Raw genomic sequence first — 26355 nt, 5'->3', positions numbered from 1 at the left:
AGTTGATTTACAATGTTGTGTTAGTTTCTGCTGCACAGCAAAGCGAATCAGTTATACACATACATCTGTCCACTCTTTCTTAGATTCTTTTCCCATATAGGTCATTACAGAGTATTGAGTAGAGTTCCCTGTGCTATACAGTGGGTCCTTGTTGGTTCTCTATTTTATATACAGTAGTGTGTATATGTCAGTCCCAATCTCCCAGTTTATCCCTACCCCGCCTCCTTTCCCCCCGTGGCAACCATAAGTTTGTTCTCTACATCTGTGACTCTGTTCCTGTTTTGTAAATAAGTTCAAGGGAAGGCATTTTATAGATGACTGGAAATCTGTAGTTTGAGGGCTGACAGTGAGCATTTGTAATTCCTCTGAGAAAAGGCAGCAATTGAAGACACAGTGAGAAAAAGCCCTTTGTAGACAAAGGTACATGCATAGAACTGCGGATTGGCCCTCAGGGTTCACCCACAGCTGGGTGGTGGAAGATAACTAGAAGACTTTGGTGAGAAAGACGATATGTGCCCTGCCGCAGATGCAGGAGGGGCCTGGGGAGGGTTCATCATCCCCGAGGCTTTGAAAGGTGGGAGTGCTCAGTGGCATCAGAGCTGCAGGAAGAAGGGTGCTTGGGAAAAAGCATCAAGATTTGCCCCGAGGAAGGTGAGAGAGCAGGATGTTTATATTTAGCCACGAGCATTAGAGGAATTGTTTCAAGTAGGATTTTAAAAACAGCCATTTCGTCACTGTATCATTGTTCAGTGGCCTCAGATTTGCCCTCTGCAAGGAGCACATCTCATCTTCCCAAGGCCTTGACCTCAGGTGTGCAGGATCCTTCTCGAAGTCAATAAGTGATGCTCGGATGAGCCATGCAAACTGTAAATGGGGCAACAATGGGACTGAGAGAGCCTGCCTGCGGCACTGACAGGGGTTTGCCCACACCTCCCTCTTTCTGGGGCACCTGGACCAGTAGAGAATTTCACATCTGGACTTGAGGGAGTGATTGTGTGGGCCTGGCAGCATCTCTGGGTGAAGTGAGAACTGCTTCCTACTGAGTTCTGCTCTGTGTGTAATACAGTCTACCTTAGAAGGCAATTCCAGCATGATATAATTTATTTGTTAGTTTAACTTTTTCAATTATAGAAGTAATGTAACGGGATGTGACAAACTTTGGAAAATAGAAGAAAGAACAACGTGGTCTCACCACTGTAGAACTTCTGCTGTTAACAATTTGTGATAGTTTGTGCAAATAGTTTTTTACTCCTGTGTTGGTTGACTGACTTCCTATTTTACTAAGAAAACTTGAGCTGTTGTTTAGAAATGCCTCCCAGTTTTTAGCCAGTGGCCCTGGGTGTATAGTTCTGCCTGCATTAAGGGGAAATAAGACCAGCCTTATAATAAAATAAAGTTCCATATACATGGAAAAAAGAGAAGAATCGCTTTCAGGATGTGTAGGAGGACGTGGGGAGAGGCTGACAGACGCAGATTATGTTAGAATTGTCTGTGGAGGGTTCTCTGATTCTTAAGGCATTAATCCTTTTTTTTTCCTTCATTTTTTTAAAAACTGAGGTGAAATTCAAATATCATAAAATAACCACTTTATTTTATTTTTTTAATTTTATGTTTTTGGCCATGCCTCAAGGCATGTGGGATCTTAGTTCCCCGACCAGGGATCAAACCCGCGGCCCCTGCATTGGAAGTGCGGAGTCTTAACCACTTGACTGCCAGGGAAGTCCCTAAAGTAACCATTTCAAAATGGACAATTTGGTGACATTTAGTACTTCCACAATGCTGTGCATCCACCACTTCCATCTTCCATCTTGTTCCAGAACATTTTCATCACCCCAAAATAAACTCCTGAAGCACTTACTTCCCCGAGCCCCTGGAAACCACCAATCTGCTTTCTGTTCTACGGTTTTACCTGTTTTGGGTAGTTCTTACAAGTGGAATCATACAATAGGTGACTTCTGGCGTCTGACTTCTTTCATCCAGCATCATGTTTTTGAGGTTCAACCACATTGTAGCACATCTGATCATTTCTCTTTATGGCTGAATAATATTCCATTGTATGTTATGCTGTAATTTGTCCATTCATTGGTGGATGGAGATTTGAGTTGTTTCTACCTTTTGGCTCTTGTGAATAGTGCTGCTGTGAATGTTTGTGGATGTGGATGTGTATTTGTTTGAGTACCTGTTTGCAGTTCTTCTGGGTGAGGCACTGATCTTAACTCCTCACTCCCTAGGTTGTAAAACACCTAGATTGAGGCAGACCACGTAGACCCTGGCAGCTCTCTGATGGAACCCACACATTTTGCTGCCTGCATAGCACTTCTCTGCTTTATATTGATTTTGGTTGCAATCCCAAAGATAATACATGGGGCCTCTTTTGCCCAATAGAGGGTGATTGCTGCTTTGTTACAGGAATCCTAGTTCAGCATCTTCTGTGTATGGTGTGAAATAGAAGACGGAATCTCATTGCTCTTGTCACAACTGCTCATGGGGTAAAACAGTCTCTTACTGCTCTGCCTGTCAGCGGATTTAGTTCCATAGCCCCAGACTCTAGAGTCCCTGTCATTGCCTCAGAGAGGGGCTGCCTTCTTTGTTTGGCTCAGATCTGAGGGTCCCGGGCTGTCGGCGACTGTGGACCGTTAGATGTGTGACTCCCCATGTCCTGGAGATACCCCGCCATGAACTTTTTAATCAGTTATGTTCTATTCGCAGTGTCTAGATCGGGCCCTTGTCTGGAAATTTCTCTCTCTATTCCTCGATAGGACTCGTGAAAGATTTGAGGAGGAAATGAAATTTGACATCATGCTTATGGAACTTCAGCCTAGAAGAGTAAATCTGGATGGAAAAGAAAAGAGGAGGGACCAGCAAATAGCTCTGATGACAGATTAAAGCAAGTGTACCATTTTGGCTACTGTCTGGCACCCTGTGTAACAATGCGTAGTACCTATTGTTTTAGGTGGATTCTCCCAGAGGGCAGAGCCTGAGAGATGAAGGCTTGGGTGCAGGATTTTGGAGTTAGGGAGACCAGCAAGAGGGAAATATGGAAATTGACAAAGGCAACCAAAAGGGCAGGTTTTTGTGCTGGTTACCGCTGTGGGCGATTAAAGCAGAATCACTGTCGCCCTTGTAGGAATGTGCTTCAGAATTCTCTACCCCAGGTCCGGAAGATGGGATTATTTATCCACTGGCTGCCAACCCACTGATCAAGGGTTGCCCCATGGGCATGTTAATTCTCTCTTGTACTTCCAAGTTTGCTCTTGAACCTGTCAAGACAGGTACCTGTACCTCTTGAAAGTTCGTTCCCATTGACTTTTTGAATTGGCTCCCATAGAACAGCCCCAGGTCAGAAAGTAGGAGGTTTTAAATAGTGCAGCCAAGGCTGGTACTAACATCTGTGCACAGCTGGTCGCCTCAGAAACTGCTGGAATCGAAAGGTGGGCTGGGAGGATGTAAGGCAGGACACACCTGTATCTGACACATGTCACTTCCACATCCCCTATTTCTCTTTTGGTTTGTCTTTCAAAGCTTCAGGAATATCCAGAATTGATGGTATCTGATCATAGGGGATTTTCTCAGCCAGGTTCCAAGTGAAGGTCATGTATTTTTCCCAGTGCCCTTAACCTCTTTTTTCTCCTCTATTATTCATTTTGGTGGAATTAAGCCAGTTGATCTGTTAAAGTCACTAAGTCTGTTAAAACTGTAGGAATCCAATTAGATTTTAATACAAGACAAAACCCTCTTTTAAAAAATGAGTGATTTGGACTCTTCAACAGGTAGTGGAGTCTCTGGAGACAGTAAGGAATGAGGAAAAATCTCTCGAGTATTATCATGCAGGGAGCGATCAGGGTTTAACTTTCCCCTTCATGTGCCCTCGAGTCTGTTGTAACAGTGACATATTAGCTCAGAAGCACTTTGAGTCCTAGAAGGACCTATTGTGTGTCTGTAACACCCAACAGCTTTGCATCCACATTTCCTGTGAGGATCAGGCCATCTTCCTCCCTGTCCCCTGAGTATTAACATACAGCTGACCTGCCCAGGTATAGAAACCTGGAGCCAATACCACCTCCCCTGTGATGAGCCCAGAAGCTCTTGGCCGAGCCAGTATTTGCACTGGTGAATTCATGGAAACTGCTATCTTGCAGCTCACTCATTGGAGAACAGGGTTTCACTCCAGGGCTGACACTCCAGGAGAAGTTCTCTTAGCTGATGATTTGGAGACACTGTCCCTTGATAAAAATCAGTTGGCTAACTATGGAGAACAGTATGGAAGTTTCTTAAAAACTAAGAATAAAGTTACCATATGATCCTGCAATCCCACTCCTGGGCATACATCTGGAGAAAACTATAATTTGAGAAGACATCTGCACCCCAGTGTTCATTGCAGCACTGTTGACAATAGCCAAAACATGGAAGCAACCTAAATGTCCATCGATAGATGAATGGATAAAGAAGATGTGGTACATATATATGATGGAATGCTACTCAGCCATAAAAAAGAATGAAATAATGCCATTTGCAGCAACAGGGGTGGACCTAGAGATGATCACACTGAGTGAAGTAAGTCAGACAGAGAAAGACAAATATCATATGATGTTACTTATCAGTGGAATCTAAAAAATGACACAAATGAACTTATTTATGAAATAAAAATAGACTCACAGACAGCGAAAACCAACTTATGGTTACCAAAGGAGAAAGGGTTGGTGGGATAAAATAGGAGTTTGGGATTATTATATACACACTACTAAATATAAAATAGATAACCACCAAGGACCTGCGGTATAGCACAGGGAACTATACTCAGTACCTTGTAATAATCTATAAGGGAAAAGAATCAGAAAAAGAATACATATATTTATATATAACTGAATCACTTTGCTATACACTTGAAACTAACACAATGTAAATTAACTATCCTTCAGTTAAAATAAACATTTAATTTACAGTATCAAAAAAAACACCACAAACCAGTTGGCTAAAGCTAGGAACCATAATCTTAAGCATGTCTGTCATTTTAACTTAAAATCCTCACTCACCAGTCTCTGCGGGAGGGAATGAGCTTCAGGTTGTACTACTCCACCATCTTGATTGTTCTCCCTCACTCACCAGTCTTTAGATGTAGGTGCAAGGCCCTTTCACCAAGCATGGGTTTACTGGTGGAAAGTCTGCATCTTCTCCCCTGTAGAAAGCATATCTGTAATGTATCAGCTATAATCTTCTGTTTTGGTTTCTTTAAAGAACAGGACAAACTGGTTACAGAATCCTTCTAGATTTTTCGAAATGGTTTCTAATCTTTTACAGTTATCATGACCACACCTAATTGAACAGCAGTTTTCAGCAACTCAACTTTTATTGACATTTTCCAAGTCATCCAGCTTAGTTTCGTAGAGACTTTATGATTTCATAAAGAATTCATCACACTGATCTTGGAGAGGCAGCAGTGTGCGGTGGCTTGAAGTGAGATCTTAGTTCCCGTCCCAGCAATTGAATCTGGGTAGCCTGGATGAAAACCAGAAATCCTAGCCACTAGACCAGCAAGGGCTGGAGGCTAGAAGCAAATCTCCCCTGGCTCTTGCCTCCATTGAAAAATGCATTTCTCAAGGAGGCAGAAACTGTAAAAACAGGTGCAAAGTTTATTATTAGAAACAGAGCACAACAAGTGGGGGAGCACACAGAGAAACAGTTTCAGTTAAGACAGAAGCAAGGCAGAGATACACACTGGGAGAGAAAGGGTGTGGGCGCCCCCCCCCCCCAATCAGGAGGAGTGCAGTGAAGAGGCAGTTAAATCATTTATATAGGGCAGTTCTTCTGGGTCTTTGTTTACCTTTGGCCAATTATCTGGTTTCTTTTTCCACACGTGACCTGCCCTAGGACCCTCCCCGACATGTGTGTGCAACTTTTTTCCAAGATGGATTCCAGCCCAGAGGCCTATGGGGGGCCTTGGCATCACCTATTATGGGGTGGCGCCCCCTCCTTTTTGACCCCCAAGGAGGCTTTCTGCACATGTGCAGTGTCTCCCTTGACCCTAAGGATGGGAAGTATGTGACCTCTTGATCTTTTACTCAGACAGGGTTTAGCCCCTCTCTGTCCCTGCCATGACTGTTATCTTAAAGTGTCTACAGGAGACAAAATCCAGCTATTTACCCTGCTTCTGTTGTCATGTCTATTTCGTAGTGCAAACAGGAGGCTGATTGTAAATGCCTAACCTGGAGCCCACCTATCTCCTGCCTCAATACATTGGAATTATTTTTCGTAGTTATATTTTGTCAGTGTACTACGTAAGTTAGGCCGTTAAAGTAACGCGTACACCAACATCCACAGAGTAGGGACTAAATCCATGTGGCTCCTTGTGGACCCCCAGCTCCGCTGGTGGGCGGAAGTGTGCAGGCATCACTGCGGGGGTGGGTGGTGGACTGTACGCCATGAGCAGGCTGTACCCGCTGTGCTGGACGGTGGATGGAAGGAATGGAAAGTGGTGGGAAATCCGATTACTTGGTTAAATTGAGGACATTGAGAACATCCACTAGAGCTTTTCTAACTCTGCTACCTGATACCCTAAGGCTGGACATTGCAAAAATCCTCACGTATAATATGACATTTACAGCTGGCCTCCTGTTTACATTTCTTGGGGTGAGAAAAAGATGGGCTTCGGGCTGGTCACTTACAACCTTTTCTGGGCTGTTTCTAATGACTCCCTCCGCAGACTTTCTGCATGGAAATTACTGGCACCCACTGGGAGTCCTACGGGCTTTTTTGCTCTGCCAGATACTCATTTGCTGGGCCAGCTTCTGCAAATTTCAGTGATTGGAATGACAGGGCCTAGTCCTTAAACCACTTATACTTCTAATGACTCCCGTCTTAAATTCTTGGCTAAAAATGGAGAGATCTGAGAGTGAGTCAGGTTCTTTCCTTTGCGGTCCAGAAATCAGTTGTAGGGGAAAAAAAAAATCTTGTTGGCTCTGTATACTTGTCAAGTCTTGTGTCTGGATTGTTAGAAATCCTAGACACAGATAAATTCCTTAGTGTTTTAAAAATAAGCTTAGCTTAGTTTTAGCATAAGCTTGTGAACCTGTGGTTTGTTTCGCTTCAGCAAGAAGTGCCTTAGGGAGAATTAGGGAGGGGTTACGTAGGTGCAGAATACCTACCTGTGTGTGTTACATGCAGATAACAAGTCCAGCAGGAAAGAGGAGGGCAGATATCAATAGCTTCGAAGGTTCTGGTCAGATATAAAATTTTAGGAAAATTGCAGCTTCCTGTTGCTACCACCCCACCTCCCACCATGTGGGTTGGTAAGGTGCTATTTACCCAGATTCCCTGAGTTATTAGCAAGTCCTGCATTTCTGTCTTAACTTCATCCGTAATATGAAACTTGAAATAAATCATTTCAAGTGGGGTTTATTCCATGGATCCTGTAGGATTCTGCATGCAGCTGAGGCATGTTGACAGTGGTGTGATTTAATTTTTTTTCCGTGGAAAGCATTTTGAAACACAAGTAAGAGTTGCCCTTTTGCGCTTCCTGCTTTTGTGCCTGAGCATTTGGGGAGGAGATAATGATCTCTAAGTAGATAGGAGTGCATCTGTCAGAGATGAGTTATGGATTGTGGGAAAATCACATTTGCTTCTTAAAATGTTCTGTCTTAGAATTGCACTGGACTTTCCATCCCTGTGGCTGGGTTGACCCACTGGTAAGTGATGGAAGTTTAAACGTAAAATAAGAGCCCCCTTTCTGCCATGTTATGGAGTGATCATTTATAGAATCCCTTGGCGTGCAGTCTCCTTTTGTTCTGTGATTCATTTCTGGCATAAAGTGTCTTCTAGTTCGATGATATTGAGATGTGAGAGGAAATAGGGAAGGGAATAAATCATGAAGTGCCCATCTGCAGGGCAGTACAATTTAACCATGAAAATGATCCAGTAGAGATGATCTGTGCTATGTAGACATATCTAAATTGTATGCAAATAACAAGTTAATGCCTGAATATGGCCCTGAGGAGGAAAGCTTGCTGGAACCCATTGTTCTCATTTGCTCATCTTTTTGAGCATCTGAATCAGCCCCAGGTTATACCAGGTACTCTGGCTTGCCTGGCCATTGTCTGTAATGTCTAATTCAGGAGCTCATCTTTCCAGTCGTTACCTCTCTGACCTCATCTCTTACTGCTCTGTACCTTGCTCACTTCACCCCGGCCATGCTGTCCTCCTTGCTCAAACGCGCCAGGTGGACTCCTATCCCAGGACCTTTGCACCTGTTGAGTTTCTACCTAGAATGCTGTTCCCCAGTTGTCAGAGCATGGCTCACTCCTTTGCTTCACTCAGGTCTTTAAATCAGATGTCACCTTCTCATGAGGGCTTCCCTGGCCACCTATCTAAAATTGGTAAGCCCTCCCACTTTTGTCTATCCCTGCTTTGTATTACTTTTGTCTATTATTCCTGCTTTAGATTATTATATATTATCTAAAACACTTTATATTTTAAGTCTATCTGTCTCTTTGCCTTCCCAGAATGCCACTTCCATAAGGACAGGTATACTTATCTGTTTAGTTCACTGTTGTATCTCTATTGCCTAGAGCGGTGCCGGGCACATAGTAGGTGCTCAGTAAATACCTGTTGGATCTCTCAGGTATGTGTGTTGGTTGAAACTGTACCAGGTTGCTTTTTGAACATTTCGGGCTTGGATATAATTAAGTGGGGGTGGTGTGTCTTTTCCAGACTCTTCTGCCTCTTGGAAAAGGAGAGGGATATCTCCCTTTCCTTTGAGTCATTGTTGGTATTTTAAAAATTAGGTTTCCAGGGAGGGAGCAGTGGTGTAACCAGCAGTTAAAACTGAGGTTGGGGGGATTCGTTGCTCTCATTTACTGCGTTCGTAGCACTTGCAAGGTGAGGCCTGTGTCAGATTCCACAGGGTACACGGTGGCTGGATACAGTCCCTCGCCTGGGGGAGGTCACAGTCTAGGGAGGACAGTGAATCATGGACAGACCACCCATGGGTAAAACACACTAAGTGCTACGAGGGGTGTGAGCTGCATTTTATTCTTGATACCATTGCCCCTATTATTATGGATAATTGATTAAAAAAATTTAAATCCATGTATTTTCGCCTTAAAGAGCTTATTGTTTGAGTATTTGAGAATTGGCATGCTTACGGGGCTTTGATATTATAAAGGATTTTTTTCCCTCTAAATGCTAATTAAGCTATTAGTTATGGTTATAAAGAGTTGTGGTGACTTTTTCAGACCTCAGTTGAAGAGACTGGGTGACTCACTCTAGCAAGTGCAACGTAATGGGCCACGGAGGCAGCTCGCTTGGACTTGACTCCCAGCTCCATTGTTTACTAGCTGTGTGACCCAAGGAAAGATGCTGAATCTTTCTGTGTCTTATTTCTGAAATGGAAACGATAGATCTACCTCATGGTATATCATACAGATTTATTATAAATTTTTATTTTAAAGATTTACATTATTTAAAGATTTATTACATCTTTTATTATAAATTATAAAAATGATTTAAGGTGTGTATATAATACTTAAAACAGTTCATGGTACATAGTGGGTGTCATGTAAGTGTTAACTATTATAAATATACTTGTAATTAAAGTTATAACCATCATTACATGATCATGGTAAACTCATCAGTCCAAACAAGTCCTTCTCTTAAAAATTTTTTTAAGAAACTCTTATAATTATTTTTCTTTTTTCCTGGCTCCTATTCCCCAATCAGCATTAATTCCTGGCATACGTATGTGTCTTTGTTTGCCTTGTTGTATGCGTTTTGAACTTACCTAAGTGGTATTGTCCTGCTGGTCTTATCATTTTCTTTTTAAACTTTTCTAACTCAGCAGTATGTTTTATCAGTGTTGCTCTACATACCTCTAAGTCATGATTTCTAGTTGATGCATGTGTATTATTGTATGAAGAGTCTACTTTTTATTTATACAGACTCTTACTGCTGTACACCTACATTGCCTCAAACTCCCCACCTTCATCACCTGGGAGCATCCTTGTATCTATCCCTCTGTATACATGTGACTGGGAGCATATTTGTTGGGTACCTGCCCAGCAGAAAGTTTGAGAATCATAGGGAACATACATATATATTTTCACTAAATTCTGCTTTACTGCTACCAAAATGGCTGCACCAGTCTACCCTCTCACTAGCAATGCAAGGGGTTCCAGTATCTTTGCATCCTTGCCATTATTTGGGGATGTTTTACTCTTTAATTTTGGCAAATCTGGTGGGTATACTATCTCCTGGTGATTGTAATTTGTATTTCTCTGATTACCTTGATATATTATTAACCATTCATGAATCTCCTGTAAATTGCCTATTCTTATCCTTTGCCCATATGTTTTGCTGTATTTTCTGACTTCTTTTTCTAGGAGCTCCTTTTATATTCTAGATATTAATCTGTCTTCTCCCAGTCTCTACACACTTGTGATTTTTGTCTACAGTGTCCTTGTTGAATAGAAACTCTTACTTACAATGTAGTCAAATCCATCAAATTGTTCAACTTGTGATTTACACTTTTGGTCTTGGTTAAGAAATGCTTTTCTACATGTTACATAACTTTTCTCCTACCTTTTCTTTTGTTAGCTTGTAGTTTTACTGTTTACATTTAGATTTTTGCCTTTGTATATCCCGTGAGACAGAAAACCAGCAATATTTTTGCTTTTCCCAATAGCATTTTTTCTCTCCACTGGTTTATGGTGCCGCCTCTGTAATATACCAAGTTCTCATATATACTTAACATGTTCTCACACCCTCTTTTCTAGTTTTTAGTCCAATTGCAAGTTCCTGCATGAATACCATATAGTCATCGTGGCTTTGTTGTTTGTTAGTATTTGTATCTGGTGGGAGGGTGAGCCCCTCTCCTTTTTCTGAATTAACTTGGCTCTTCACAGACCTTTATTCTCCTATTTATATATTGTAATAAATTCGTTGAGTTGCTCAAAAAATCCTACTGGAATTTTTTTTTTTTTTTTTTTGCGGTACGCGGGCCTCTCACTGTTGTGGCCTCTCCCGTTGCGGAGCACAGGCTCCGGACGCGCAGGCTCAGCGGCCATGGCTCACGGGCCCAGCCGCTCCGCGGCATGTGGGATCTTCCCGGACCGGGGCACGAACCCGTGTCCCCTGCATCGGCAGGCGGACTCTCAACCACTGCGCCACCAGGGAAGCCCCCCTACTGGAATTTTTATTAGAACAATTATATAACAATTCGGGAGAAATGACATCTTTATAATAAGTTGTCCAATTCATTCACCTGGGTGTGTCTTCATCTTCTCAATTCCTCATTGATTTATTTTCACAGATTTAAAAAAAGTCTTCTCCACAAAAGTCTTATGTATTCCTTATTGGATTAATACCTGTACATCATAGTTTTATTGTTATTTTGAATATCTTATTTTCTACTGTATTTTCTAGTTGGTTATTGCTGATACAGAGGAAGGCTGTTGACCTTTCTAAGTTCATCATATATCTGGCAACTTTGTTGGACTCACTAGTGTGCTTGCTTTTTATTTTTTTGTAAAATGGTCACACCTACAGTCAATGACATTTTTGTTACTTCTTATCCTTCTACCTCTTTTTCTTTTTTTGTTCCTATTTTGTTGGCTAGTGCCTCTAGTACTATGTTAAACAGTGATGATATTGGAATCCTTATCTTGTTTCTAAAACTAAAAGCAGTGAAACTAAAATTTCTATATTAAATCTGGAGGTTGCTCTAGGGTTTTGGTGGTTGTTCTGGGTTTTTGGTGGTTGCTCTAACATAACTAAGTTAAATCAACTTCTTTGTAGTCCTTGTTTTCAGAGTTGTTTTTTTCCTATTGAAACAGCTATTCAGCATTAAAAAGTCTTTGTTTCATGTTATTTACAAACAACATATATAAAATAAAATGACTTTCTTTGAGGATCTGCAGTTCTAAGAGAATATAGTACACAGTTATCCTGCTTTCAAAGGAGTGTTGCATGTGTATTTTTACGATAGGTGAATGTGCAAGAGGAAAGGTGAAAATGGATAAACTGGTATCAGCTTTCATCCTTTCTATTAAATGTTTTAATGTCAACCTTGTGTCAGACACTGTTTCAATGACTAAGTCCTCATTTAATTGAGAAGGACCAGCTGGAGGACCTGAGTCTCTCATCAGGCTTTTTTAGTTAAATCTTGAAGGAGGCTCGTAATTGGCTCCTCTTTTGGTACATTTCACTTTATCTTTTTGAGGCTGTAGTTTTTAGATCTATAAAGTGGGAGGACTAGACTCGAGATTTCTTCTAGCTCTAAAATTCTGTAATTCCACAGCAGGAGGATTGGAGAGAATGGGGCCTGGACAATACAAAGAGGGAACCTTCACGCTTTCAGAATAAAGCATCGAAAAGGAGTCTTGGTACATGGAATCACAAGGTCCCAAGTAAAGGATGTGGATAGAAGGTGCAGGAGCTGAGAGGGTGGGTGTGTGGAAGGTTTTAAAATTGCACATGACCACTTCTAGGTGGATCTGCAAGATGGCGGAAGCTGGGGGAAGTGGGAAAAAATAGTAGTGTGTGATATGCCAAGTGCATGAGACCAATGCTTTCAGCCCAGTTGTTTTCTGTTTTTTGTTTTTGGCCTTGCCATGGGGAATGCAGGATCTTAGTCCCCTACCAGGGATCAAACCTGTGCACCCTGCAGTAGAAGCACAGAGTCTTAACCACTGGACCACCAGGGGAGTCCCTTTCAGCCCTTTTGGGACCTTTAACTTGACCTGGACAGAGGCTGGGCCAGAGTATGGGTTAGGGATTCTGGAGCAATTGGATTAGCTGTTAGAGAAGAGTCAGCAGAATTTATTTGGTGGATGAAAATGTTGGGAGAACAGGCAAGCTGAAAATGTCAAGATTTCTATCCCTCTATTTGCAGAAAATGGAAATATATGCATTTTGCTTGCCCTGATTTTTCAGAGATCTAGCATTTGCATGTATAATCAGGATGATATGTTTAGAAGCAAGCTAGAGCCTTCCTCTCTGGGGAAAACCACAATTTTTCCTTTGCAGACATGTTTGTATGCATTTGTTTGTGTGTATTTTAACAGAATCTTGGTATAAAGTTAGTGGAAAGTGTTTAAGATGTATTCAAGATTCACATATAACAATGGAAGAAATTTCCTAGGCTTGGTAACTTAGAGTTGGAACTATTTCTGTAAGAGGACAGGAATTTGGAAAAGTAGAGAGAGCTGAGTATGATTTTGGGAAGTTAATCATGGCAATGAACTTGGAAAATGTCCAAGTTTTAAGCTGAGGTAACAGAATATTAAAAAGCAAAAGCAGGGCTTCCCTGGTGGCACAGTGGTTGAGAGTCCGCCTGCCGATGCAGGGGACACGGGTTCGTGCCCCGGTCCGGGAAGATCCCACGTGCCGTGGAGCGGCTGGGCCCGTGAGCCATGGCCGCTGGGCCTGCGCATCCGGAGCCTGTGCTCCACAACGGGAGAGGCCAAAACAGTGAGAAGCCCGCATACTGAAAAAAAAAAAAAAAAGCAAAAACAAACAAATAAAAAGCAGGGCAAATGAAAAGGTTCATATGAAGCTATTAAGCAAAATAGTAGGATAGGTTCATTTTAAAAACAATCCACATTAAAAAAAAACAACTCCACGTTTTATTGAGATGTTGACCACCAGGAAAACAAAAATCTGAATAATTTTGAGGCCCTGAATGTAATATTTTAAAAACTGTTATGCTTTTCCCTTTTGGTTGATTTTGAGGTATGTTTCCTTTTGGAAGAAAAGGAATAAACCACAATTTTTATGATTAGCTTTCACATATTTAGAAATGGCACATTAATTTGTTTTTTTAGAGGAGAGAGAAGGAATGTGATGAAATGATTTTAGTCAGTTGAATTTATTTTTCACAAAACATAACCAGGCCGGTTTGATTTTTCTGCCTCCCCTGGGCTATTTTGTTCTGAAATATAGTGTCTTTTTTCCCGTTGCTGTGAAAGAATTCAAGGAAGTGAGGAAAATATGCACCAAAATTAAATGGCATTTGAAGGCTGTTATAATTGACTCTCAGCAATTTTTCCCATCAGAAAAATTTTCTACAGAAGCAGTTGCCATGAATGTATATTTAAGATATTCCCCTCCCCTACTCCTTTTCAGCTTTTTAATTTCAGCTGCAGCAAGCTTAATTATAAGTTTTTGATACAAGTTTTAAGACGTTTTTATGACCAGCTGATGATCTTTTCAGTTTGAGGGTTTGTTTATTCTAAAATCCTAACGGGAAATAGCTCATTACTTATTTATACTAATTCTTTGCTTTTGGTACCCATGTATCACTGGAGCAATCTACAGTCACTTCGTGTTCTGCAACAGATAGGTTTTCAAAAACGTGCAATCATAGTAAATGTACTTTGTACTTTTTTCTCTGAAGCAAACTTTTTTAGTAATTAGGATGATTACTCTTAATTTACCTTTTTTTTTTGGAAGTTAAGGAAGTTAAGGTAAGGCTATGTCTGCTTAAGGCACTTGGATGAAAACAACCTTTAAATCCATATACTTGACTCTGGGCCCACTGAACAATCATTCACCTACTCAGTACCCAAAGGCCTCATTTTTCTTAATTTTTGAATGATAATGATGACATTTATTGCATGCTTCCTATATGGCATGTGCTTTACCTCTGTCTTTTCATGTTACTCTCCAGCGACCCATGAGGTAATATTAGCATTTTAGAAATTAAAACACCACGTTACTTTACTAGGCTGCACAGCTCATGAGTGGCAGAGCGCAGATTTGAACCCAGGCCCTCAACTTGAGAAACCGTGGTCTTAACCACTCACCCACACTGTCCTGTGGGAGTAGGTCCTCTTGCTGCTCGTCCTGTGATTCTCTTCTAAGCTTCCCAGACTAGACTCTCTCTCTCCGGCTTGTTGCTTGGTTTCCCTGCTGGAAATATTCTTTCTAGCTAGTGCTGCTTCTCCCTTTCCAGTCACACCTTTCCTTTATGCCAGTTTGGGCCAGTAAATACAAAAAGGACGTCTGTGTGTCCGTGCCTTGAAACCTTGGGAAACGTAGAAATCCAAGGAAGAAGGTAGGGAAAAACCAAGAGGTTGGTAAATATAACACCTCATTACAGGTGGAATCCTGGGTGGGGTCTGAGCATCTGTGCTGTGTCTTACCTGCTACCTGTTCTCTTTGGCATCACCCCATTTGTCAGGCAGGAACCCCACTTACCTACTGCTACTTGCTGAGGGAGGGGACACAGGGGGTGGCTCTCCTAAGTAAAGAGTGGATCTCACTCCCGGGTAGGAGCCATTACTCTTGCCTCAGAATTTTCTGCAGATGTGGCACACTTGGCATTTCTAGTTGCTCCCTTGAAGTCAATATTTGGAGCAAAACCTTGACATGTTGTTCCTCAAACTTTGATAATATTTTGTTTTAAATTAGTAGCAGAGAGGTGTGTGTATGACATCTAAGTGTAATTTTCATTTTTTTTCAATATAGCTGTGCCACGCAGCTTGCAGGATCTTAGTTCCCCAACCAGGGATTGAACCCACGCCCTTGGCAGTGAAAGCGCCGAGTCCTAACTACTGAACCGCCCAGGGAATTCCCTAAGTGTAATTTTCTTTTTTAAATTAATTAATTATATATCTTTGGCTGCAACGGGTCTTAGTTGTGGCATGCGGGCTCTTCGTTGCTGTGTGCAGGTTTCTCTCTAGTTGAGGAGCATGGGCTCAGTAGTTGTGGAGCGTGGGCTTAGCGGGGGCCACTAGTGGCAGCATGTGGGAATCTCAGTTCCCCGACCAGGGATCGAACTGGTGTCCCCTGCATTGCAAGACCGATTCCTAACCACTGGACCACCAGGGAAGTCCCCCTCGTGTAATTTTCAAACACAACCTGGACATTTTCGACAGGCCACCTTTTGGAAAGAGCCGCTTGTTTGTAGTGGTTGCGGTTTGCTGCCTTTTCTGCCTTTTTCTCAGGGTGCCTGATGACCTACGGGATTTACCGAGAGACTTTGTTTGCTCATATTTGCCCTGAGAGGAGACATGAGTGTGAATTGAACCACGAGAAACATACAGTGAATGGGAAATTAAAGGTTTTTCGACTCAAATTTACTGCTTGTGAATTCAAGTGACAGCCGTTAAGTAACGAGCGTGGGGTTAGACGTCCACAGCAGAATCCTTTGGCTCCTGGGTGAATTTCCTGACTTATTGTCGTTTACGTGATAGTCCTTCAGGTTTCAAAGGCGCCCCTTACCAGAGAGGTCTTCCTTTCTGATTTCTGATGGGTTCTCATTCTGCTCAGAATTTAGAAGTGTGGTTCCCCCTACAGTCTTGCTGACCATGTAGGTTCTCCAGTAATTATTTAATTTCATTTTGGGCTTCATCACGACTTTGACCCTATAGAAAATAAGGAGCAGGTCAGTGACTGCTTACAATTTTGTGCTAAGCGACTTCTTAACATTTTAAACATCAGTAATGCCTTCATCGATCAAGTTTTAAGGGCTATAAGGGAAGAAACAAACTTTGGCCACGCAGCTCCTGCATGGCAGGCACCGTGCTAAGCATTTTTTGTGCATGGTCTACTTTAATCCTCATGGTGGCACTTAAGGGTCAGTATTATGATTCCTTTTTTAAAGATTAGGAAATTGATGCTTAGTAAGAAAGCTTAACTCACTTGAGATCACATAGCTAGAACCTGGTAGAGCTGGGGATGTGGGCAAAACCTGGCTATCTGGCTTCAAAGCCCAGTGAAAAAATCTGCCTTTTCTTGGGTTGGAATAAGGCTCCCAGACAATCAAAATGTACTTCAGATTGGAACAAAGGGTGAACACGTTGTTCAATAAAGTTCTTGGTGAAAATGAAAACAAAACAAACCAGAAAAACAAAATGTACTTCAGTAGATTAATGCTTAGGCAAATTTGCGTCTTTGAAGAATTAACGACGTAGCTTCTTTCCTCCTCTTCACTCCAAGGGAAAAGATTGAAGCTGAAAGTAGACGATTGTTGTATTTCATTGTGATCAAGGTATACTTAATTCTTAGACCACAGGTTTCTCCAGTTACCTGTATATAAGCTGACATAAAAGCAATACACTGCCTCCTGACTTTATCTGTCTTCCTATTAATTCTGTCCAAGTTCACATCCAGAGAAATTTACAAGCTACCGTAGTACTACAGGCTAACACAAAATTCTGATTTCTACCCTGGCTCCCACCCTGCTCCCCAACCCCTTGGAGATTTGTAAAATTGTGGATCATTAATTTTTAACAATTTTTAGACCTGTGACTGTTATCCAAGGCTGGAGGCTTTGAACTTCCTTTCTGGGTTGCTTTGTACGCCACCCGTGTCTCTATATCTCCCTCAATTCTACTCAGGCTTCAAATTCTTTGCCCTCAGAACAGTCTCCTGTGATGAAATCAGCTCGCCTTGATCTTTCTGTTCCTCACTTTGACATTTTCTGGCTGTATTGCCAAATTAGTATCTTGTCATGCCCTTCCTTACTCTCTGTGTGTGTGTGTGTGTGTGTGTGTGTGTGTGTGTGTGTGTGGAGGTGGATGGGGAGAGGAGAAACAACAGGTCCACAGAAAGGGTGTGTGTGTGTGTGTCTCACTGTCTCTGTGGCTGTGCTCTTATATCCCCAGCAGTACTATAAAGCATCTATGGTGAAAGATGGCCTCATACATCTCATGTTTCACCTTGACATCACACATCAGATATTCTCCTTGGCACATAGTAGGTATTTGGTAGATATTTGATAATTGAAATAGAGAAACTAGCATGAATCCAAGCATAGCATCTAACTGCCTTTTGTTCTCAAGCTGAAATGAAGTATAGAAACATTTAGAACACAGCTTTTTATGTAGAATGTAGAAAATCTTGGATCGATAATCCATTCACAGGGTTCAGAATGAAAGAATATGAAAACTCTGCAGTGAACAATCTCCCTCCCTCTCTGTTCCTATTCTCTCATTCCTAGCTTCTCCATGAATAAGTAGCCCACTTTGAGTTTCATGTGTATCCTTCTAGAGTATTTTTTGTTTTAAACAATGATTATAAACAAATGATAAAAACACTAATTTTCCACATTTTGACACATAACTTTGCATACTGTAGAACAGTTAGGAACCTTGCTTTTTTCACTTAACTGTATAGTTTAGAGATTTCTTTTTCCAGACCAGTTCACGGAGACCTTTCTTATGATCCTATTACGTCCTGGTAATGTTCCATCATGGAGGTGTGCCGTGTCTTATTAACCTGTCCTAGACGGAGGGACGTTTGCATTGTTTCCCATCCTTTGCCATTAAACATATGACTTTGGTGACTCCTGGGTACAGATGCCGTTCCACCTGCGTGCAGGTGTATGGAGGAGACATTCCCAAACAGGGCATTGCTGCATCACGGGGAAGCGAATCTGTAACTGGGACAGGTCCTGCCAGATTGCCCTCCTCGGGCTTTCTGCCACCTTATACTCCCACAAACCCATCTCTCTAAGGTCCTGTCGGTAGCCTGGGTACTCATACTTTAGGATTTTTGCCAGTCCAGTGGGTGAAAGATGGTATATCTAAATGTGGTTTTATTGTATGAGTACAGTTGAACATGTTTTCATATAATTTAAGGGCCATTTATATTTCTTTTTTTGTGTGAATTGTCTGTTCATATCTTGCCCTATTTTAATAGTTTGTTGTTCTTTTTAATTCCTAGGCATTATATTCCTATTTACAAATTAGAATGATGAGCCTTTTGTCTGTGAAACTAGTTGAAAATAATTTTCCTAGTTTAACGGTTGGCTTTGTCAGTGGCGGGAGTGGGTTTTTAAAATTTGTTTCCCATGAACAAGTTTTCAATTTTTAGGGCATCAAGTTTATTGAGCTTTTCTCTTATGGCTTTTGGATTTGGAGGTGTTAGGTCTTCCCTACCCCCAGGCCACATGTTTTATTCTAGTGCTTTTTTTCTTTTTTTCCCCTTAAGTCTTTGATCCATTTGGGGGTCTGTGATCTGAGAGGTAAATCCAACTTTGTTTTTCAGTTGGCTGCTCAATTATCCCAACACCAGTTATTGAAAAATTCATCTCCACTAAGTTTGTGATGCCGTCCTTATCATATACTCTGTTGTTATTTGGATGATACGTTACAATAGGATGAAATACCAGCACTACACTAACAAATGGGGATTAATTGGTGGATTACTTGGTACATTCATTTCCCTTATGCAGCAAACATGTATTAAGTACTTAATAAATAACAATCATGATGTGCCAGGTCTTGGGGATATAAAGATGAGTTTGAAAGAATCAAAGTTTAGCTGGACAATGAATATAACCTCGATGTAGTGGAATAAGGGCACAGAGGGGCTGAGACAGACGGGTTGCGCCACACAGCACAGAGCGTTGAGCTGGCTTCGCCAGCGGGAGGGGAGGGCATTTAGGAGGAGGAGCACAGCACCCCGAGAGCCCGCGGTGTTGGGGGGCTCAGAGTAGATCTCCACGGCCATATTTTGAGGCAGGAGACGTGACTGGAGGTGAGACTAGAAGCGTAGTTAATGGAGACAGTCTCTCTGGCCTGAGTGAGTGTGGGATTAGAGCATGTCGTGCTGGGCACCTCCCCAGCCCCTCATCCCTCTAAAGATGAAGGGGAAAGCCTGAGAGGTCCAACATAAATGGAAGCCAACACTTGGTTGTGTTCTGCAGGTCGGTTGTTGAGTTTGACGCCTGTTGCTTATTCTAGACAACTCCAAGCTCCCGAAGCCGAAGTCTCACTTTGCTCCCCCATGGAACACCCAATTCTGCATCTCCCTGTAGCCAGAGACACCTCGGTGCGGGGGCCCCCGGCGTGGTCACAATCACACATCACAAGTCGCCTGCTGCCGCCCGAAGAGCCAAAAGTCAGTATTCCGGCCAGCTTCATGAAGTCAGAGAGGTACGTCTTGTTCTTCTCCTAGGTTTAGTCTTCTGTGGGAGGTGAGGGCTGTGATGTTGCTCTCCCAGCTTCTCTTCCTTTGTACCGTCTTGACTGATGGAGAGAGAGGACCAGAAGCAAACCTCCCAGACACGGCCATGACAGTCCCTCCTGGTTTAAAAAAATAATTATTTCTGGGAATTCCCTGGCTGTCCAGTGGTTAGGCTCCACGCTTCCACTGCAGGGGGCATGGGTTGATACCTGGTCAGGGAAATAAGATCCCGCGTGAAAAAAAAAAGATAAAAAAAAATTATTTCTGTTTCTTGGGTTAAGTGAGTTTTAGGAGACCTCTGCCAGAGCTCAGAAAGCAGAGGACACCAGCCCATAGTAACACGGAAGGAGATGGAAGGGCCATTCGTTAAGGCCTCCATGCTCACAGCAGAGAAGAGAAAGAACAAAAAGACGGTAATTAGGAAATAATTGAGGGCATTTTGAAACTCAGGAAGTGGTGGACCTAAAGCTGGTTTCCCCTTTTCCGCTTCACTTTATGAAAGGCTTACCTGCTCTCACCATCACATATATACTCCAAGGAGGTGTGGGGCAGTGAAAAGAGCACTGTCCTTGGAAGCAGAAGACTCTGTCGCCTTAAAGCTTGGAACCCAAGTTTCTGCATCCATGAAATGGAAATAACACAGGCCCTACCAGCCTCTCAGGGGACATTTGAGGATCACATGTGATAGTGTACATGAAAGCCCTTCCACTGGGTATGCCTTAGGGGTTATGCTTTGTTTTTACTTTTGATTCACTGGGAGGTCATCAGTTTGGGGCTCCCAGATCCTTAGTATTCGTATCATCCTTTGCGACTGTTGCCAAGAACAGACTGTATAATATCGCTTATATGTGGAATCTAGAAAAATGGTACAGATGAACTTATTTGCAAAGCAGAAATAGAGACACAAATGTAGAGAGCAAATGTATGGATACCAAGGGGGGAAGGAGGGGTGGGATGAATTGGGAGATTGGGATTGACATACATACACTACTATGTATAAAATAGATAACTAACAAGGACCTACTGCATAGCACAGGGAACTCTACTCAGTGCTCTGTGGTGACCTAAATGGGAAGGAAATCCAAAAGGAGGGGATATATGTATACGTGTAGCTGATTCACTTTGCTATACGGCAGAAACTAACACAACATAGCAAAGCAACTATACTCCAATAAAAATTAATTAAAATGTTTAATTTAATTTAAATTAAAAAAAAGATTGTATAAAATAAATGACCTTCATCTTAGTTTTCTAACTTGTGTTGAGTGCTGAGGCTTTTTGCCCTGCAGCTCACTTGTGTAGGCACCAGCTTGTCCTCTTAAAGAAGTAGCAGAGTCCTTACTCCGTGTCAATCAGGAGAATGGGGCTCCCAGAATAGGGTCTTGCTATGGCTTGAATCAGCATGCATCTTGTTTTATTTTATTTTTTTTTGCGGTACGTGGGCCTCTCACTGTTGTGGCCTCTCCCGTCGCGGAGCACAGTCTCCGGACACGCAGGCTCAGAGGCCATGGCTCACGGGCCCAGCCGCTCCGTGGCATGTGGGATCTTCCTGGACCGGGGCACGAACCCATGTCCCCTGCATCGGCAGGCGGACTCTCAACCACTGTGCCACCAGGGAAGCCCGCTTGTTTTATTTTCTAAATGTCGCGAGCCAAGTAGTGCTGTGTCACAGTTGGCCATCTTGTTCTAATTCTGGCCCAGGACAGAGAATCTGAAATCTTCTGACTCAGATCAGTAGATGCATATGAAAGACATTTTTGGATATAGATTTACACATGCATATACTCTTTATTGCCTGATAAGGAAAAGGTACAGAGTCGGATGCTCCCTTTGAGATAGTCACCCTGATGTGGAAAAAAAAAAAAAACCCAAAAACTGTTTGGCTGTGAGCTTAATTTCGCTACCTTGGATGATATATGAGCAGTGATTGTGGTGCACGTGTGTATATGGCTTTTCACTTGTCATGGTACCTTTTCAAAAAGCTATATTATGGAAAAACTTTGAATGTACACAAAGCAGAATAGAATAATGGTCCCCATCACCCAACTTAAGTAATTCCAACCCTCTGTTGTTCTTTTTTCATCTATTTTCCCCCATCCCTTTCTTTGGGGTGAGTTGAGTATTTTAAGGAAATCTTAAATATTTTGTCATTGCCAGTAAATGTTTCAATATATATCCAACAGATAAGGACTTTAAAAAAAAAAGCAGGAAAACCGCAATACCATCATGTCGCTGTTATGTAAACCTCATTGCATACATTTTTTGCAAGTACTTTAGAGACTTTAACCTTAAAAAAAAAAAAAGAGAAGAGTAAGTTCATGGTATTTTGAGAATTCTTTTAATTCTAACGAATCTCTGATAGACTTACTATTCTAAGTGTTGATAGGAGGCCTGGTACATATGAAAACAAAAGGAGGAGGGGGGTGCTTGTGTTTAGTGAGCAGTGGCCCAAATAAAAGCTGGGGGATCTGGCTTAACTTTTAGTAGCATTTGATTTCATATAATGCCAAGATCTGTTCTACATCCATTTTTAAGAATTCAAGTTTTTAAAAGGATAACAGTATGTTCTTTGGGTATGTCTGTATAAAAACGTTTAATTGTATGACGTATATAATGCAGAAGAAATCTACAGAAGAAGATCAGAATAACCCATGACCCTACCTTCCTTCACATAACCACTGTTAACCTTTCAATAAATTTACTTTTTTTTTTTTTTTTTTGGCGGTACACGGGCCTCTCACTGTTGTGGCCTCTCCCGCCGCGGAGCACAGGCTCCGGACGCGCAGCCCCAGCAGCCATGGCCCACGGGCCCAGCCGCTCTGCGGCACGTGGGATCCTCCCAGACCGGGCCATGAACCCGTCTCCCCTGCACCAGCAGGCGGACTCTCAACCACCGTGCCACCAGGGAAGCCCTACTTCTTTTTTTTAAACTTTATTTTGTGAGATTCCAAAGAGAGAAATACTCATTTTCTTTCTTTACTTTATTATTTTTTAAAAATTGAAGTATAATTGATTTACAATGTTGCATTAGTTTCAGGTGACTTAACTTCTTTTTTTAATATATAAGTTACATATGTAGATATGTAAAAATTTTATAGTATAATCTAAACTTTGTAAATGACTTTTTGCTTTATCATATTATTTTCTCTCCATTTTCCATCAATGGTGGGAAATATTGAAATTTCCCAGGGAGTTTTCATTATATGACAAATAACTAGGTAACATGCCTCCATAGCTGTTTTGGTTTGGTGGTTGTACTCCAGGGCAACAGCCAGGTATCTTCTTCAGGTGATTGCTTTTGTTTGTGATGACCTTCCTTGCTGAAAATTAATTGTAAGTGAGCTTGTCGAGATATATACAAACACTGGCAGTTGAGGGTTGCAGGGTGGTGGACATCTTGAAGAAAAGGCAGAAGTTTTGATTCTCAAATTTCATGCCCCGCTTCCCTCCTGACTGGAGAAGGGTGACTGTTCTGTGACATCTGTCCTTTTATGATATGGACCAGTCCACCTTGGGAACTGAGAAAAATTCATCCTGACCAGAAAGTTCTGCAGTTTTAAAAGTCTGTTAATCTCAAAGTATAAAGGCACCTCAGCTTTTGAATGCCACTGTATTTATTTATAAAATAACTAGAAGAAAATGGAATAGGGTTTTTAACCCAGCCGTACAGGGAAGATAAACTTATGGCCACTGAAGCAAGGTAGAAAATCATCGTCCTCAAGACAGACGTGCTGGAATATCTGAAGAACAAAAGAAAAATAGCCCAGCCACAGGCAACAGAATCAATATTAAATGGAATGCCACAGCATGGGTGAAGATAGTGAGACAGCTTAAAAGATTAAATGGTTATTATCCAAAATATAAAGAATTGAGATCCCAAAGGTCAGTACCCAAAGTCATCTCTGGAAGTGGCAAGGACAGATGAATATAGAAAATTCAAGACGCAATATCATCGTGAAGAACAGGTGTATCCTCCTTAGCAATTCAAGAAATGGAAATCAAGACTACTTCATCTATCAGATTACCAGAAATAACTGCAGGTTACGGCGGTAAGAAATATTGGCAGTGCTGCATATTTTCTTTTTGCTACAGTCTGGTGATATATAATAAGAAATAAACATAAAACAAAGCTCTTCATTGCCATTGACCCGTAAATTCCCTGTTGGGAACTATATTCTGAGGAAATCCATGGAATTGGGGGTAGAGGAGGAAAGTTAATCTGGGTTAAGGTGTTCATACTAGTAAAGTGAAAGATTCAACACAGAGCATTCTGGGAATGACTGAATAAACAATAATACACTTAACATGCTGAATTACTATATAGCAATTCAAGATAAAAGTCTTGTAAGTATCATTTCTACTTGGACATGTGTATATAAAATAAGAAAATCAGAATAGAGAATATTGTACACACATTGGCCCATATGTCCATATTAATAAAGTCCAGAAAGTGTTTAAAAGAGGTGGTTCCAGAATTTTGGATTTTACTTGCATTTAAAATTTAGAAATAGAATTTTCGGAGAACTTAGTGTTGCAGATTTAAAAATTTGCCTGGTACGGATGTTTTTAAAGCGCAGTGACAATCTGTGGTTACCACCAAGTCATAAAAGCACATTTAATCCCCCCACCCCCGCCAAGGCATATAATCTTAGAATAAAGGGCCATTTATTGCATTGAATAAGTTTAGTTTTATGAAAACCATACTGCATTTCCCTTGTTTTTAATTTTTTATCTTATATTGGAAGAATGTTCATCATGGATTGACTCTGGCCTATGAATCTGTGTTTTTAACCACTGATTTTTTTTTTTTTTTTTGCGGTACACGGGCCTCTCACTGTTATGGCCTCTCCCGTTGCGGAGCACAGGCTCCGGACGCGCATGCTCAGTGGCCATGGCTCACGGGCCCAGCTGCTCCACGGCACGTGGGATCTTCCCGGACCAGGGCACGAACCCGTGTCCCCCGCATCGGCAGGTGGACTCGCAACCACTGCGCCACCAGGGAAGCCCAACACTGAATTTTTTAACTGTCTCACCCTTATGCCCCGCTGTCCACAGGGTAAAGTTTGCACTCTTCAGTGTGGCAAACAAGGCCTTCTGAAGTCTGCCCATCTCTGCCTCTCTCTGTCTGGCTGCCTGGCCTCAGCCCTCCTCCTCCCCACCCTGCACTTCCCGCCTTCCTCTGTTGGGAGGTACATTGTGCAATAGAACTTTCTGCCACCATGGAAATGTTCTATCACTTTGCGCCCCACTCCCCGGGGAGCCGTTGCTTACATGAGGCTAATGAGCTCTTGAAATGTGTGGGCCTGAAGTGAAATGTACTTTAATGAACACTGCATGTGAGATTTCAAAGACAGTACCCCAAAAAGGTAAAATGGGTCATGAATAATGTCTTAATACTCATGGCAGGTGGAAGTGAACATCTTTTCTATATTTTAGGTTAAATTAAGTATATTAAAATTAACTTCATCTGTTCCTTTTTATCTTTTTAAGTGTGCCTACCAGGAAATTTAAAATTACATATGTGCCCCCCATTAGTGGCACTGCAATTGTTTTATAAATAGAATCTAATATATTTTATTTTTATTTATTTATTTTAAAATATTTATTTATTTATTTGGCTGCGCTGGGTCTTAGTTGCAGCACGCGGGATCTTCGTTGCTGCCTTTGGGTTCTTTAGTTGCGGCTTGTGGGATCTAGTTCCCTGACCAGGGATTGAACTTGGGCCCCCTGCATTGGGAGCGTGGAGTCTAACCACTGGACCACCAAGGAAATCCCGAATCTAATATATTAAAAAAAATCAATTTGAGCCCCTAGCTGTTTAAGCATTTGAGGATTGAAATGTGTGGTATTCATTTGTATTCTAACTTTTACACTTTTAGTGGCATTATAACAGGTTTTAACGTTATTCAATGTTATTTAAATGGACACAAGTTCAATTGGTACAGGTATAGTGTAATTTTTATAAAATTCCTGTTCACTAGATGCTTTCTGAAAATATACACCCCTCATACCTGTTTATATGTGTGTGCTGTGTGTGTGTGTGTACACACCTGCATACATGAATTGAAGAGCTTAAAGTAGGAAAGTCAGAGGTTCCTTCCTTTCCTAATTTCATTGCTGTTTCCCAGGAGTGGCTACTGAGGAAATGATCTGAGTGTCTGCACACATGACAGCACATGTCTGTGCACAGAGCTGTGTGTATGTGTGGGACTATTTGTGGTCTCCAACAGGTTTTAACTATTTTCTTCCTGAGATTAGAGTTAAGAAAATTCTCTAAAGAGAGCCCCTACTAAAATTTTTCTCTAAGTCCAAATATGGTAACAGGCATGGGCATAATAAATATTTCAGCAACACAATAAGCTTTGTAGAGCCCAGGTTCTTCTGGCTTTGACCAAATAATTTTTTGTAGCTGTGACATTTGAGACTTAAATACACTTAATTCGGTAGGGAGAC

General features: G+C 41.6%; 1 protein-coding gene across 2 annotated transcripts in view; it reads left to right on the top strand.

Annotated features, from left to right (window-relative positions):
- The window catches only part of OSBPL10 (oxysterol binding protein like 10), a 282172-nt gene that overhangs the window by 117931 nt on the left and 137886 nt on the right, over nucleotides 1–26355 (top strand). For both annotated transcript variants that reach the window (XM_022553889.2, XM_089918971.1), the window contains one exon: nucleotides 19680–19871. In XM_022553889.2, the coding sequence (XP_022409597.1) occupies nucleotides 19680–19871 (192 nt within the window). The remainder of the gene's footprint in view (nucleotides 1–19679; nucleotides 19872–26355) is intronic.

This window comes from Delphinapterus leucas, chromosome 10 (assembly GCF_059928025.1).
Source record: "Delphinapterus leucas isolate spDelLeu-1000000601 "Yukka" chromosome 10, BTC_Dleu_Yukka2, whole genome shotgun sequence".
Taxonomy (NCBI): Eukaryota; Metazoa; Chordata; class Mammalia; order Artiodactyla; family Monodontidae; genus Delphinapterus; species Delphinapterus leucas.
The sequence above is the reverse complement of the archived record's forward strand: the minus strand, read 5'-3'. Positions and strand labels throughout refer to the sequence as shown.